The 379-nt window shown below is 69.7% G+C and overlaps 1 protein-coding gene across 2 annotated transcripts in view; it reads left to right on the plus strand.

Annotated features, from left to right (window-relative positions):
- Positions 1–6: 6 nt before the first annotated feature.
- The window catches only part of UBE2R2 (ubiquitin conjugating enzyme E2 R2), a 151093-nt gene continuing 150720 nt past the window's right edge, over positions 7–379 (plus strand). For both annotated transcript variants that reach the window (XM_006143108.3, XM_027769810.1), the window contains exon 1: positions 7–264. In XM_006143108.3, the coding sequence (XP_006143170.1) occupies positions 88–264 (177 nt within the window). In that variant the 5' untranslated portion in view covers positions 7–87. The remainder of the gene's footprint in view (positions 265–379) is intronic.

The raw sequence follows: 379 nt of genomic DNA on the forward strand, positions 1-379 counted from the left end.
CCCGGGGGCGAGCGGAGGGGAGGGGCCTGGTCCGGCCCGGCCGGTGCGTGAGGACTGGGGCCCCGGCCCGGCGCCGTCGCCGCCGCGATGGCCCAGCAGCAGATGACCAGCTCTCAGAAGGCCCTGATGCTCGAGCTGAAATCCCTGCAGGAGGAACCAGTGGAGGGCTTCCGGATCACCCTGGTGGATGAGTCCGACCTCTACAACTGGGAGGTGGCCATCTTCGGACCCCCCAACACTCTCTACGAAGGCGGCTACTTGAAGGTACCCCCACCCCCTCCCGGACTTGGCTTCCCGGGCGGAGGCCTCGGCTCCTCGCCGCTTTCGGCTGTTTTTGGGGACAGGACGGTGAGTGGAGGGGGGTACCCGCTCGGGCGGC

Source organism: Tupaia chinensis, unplaced genomic scaffold (assembly GCF_000334495.1).
Source record: "Tupaia chinensis unplaced genomic scaffold, TupChi_1.0 Scaffold000093_1, whole genome shotgun sequence".
Lineage (NCBI taxonomy): Eukaryota > Metazoa > Chordata > Mammalia > Scandentia > Tupaiidae > Tupaia > Tupaia belangeri.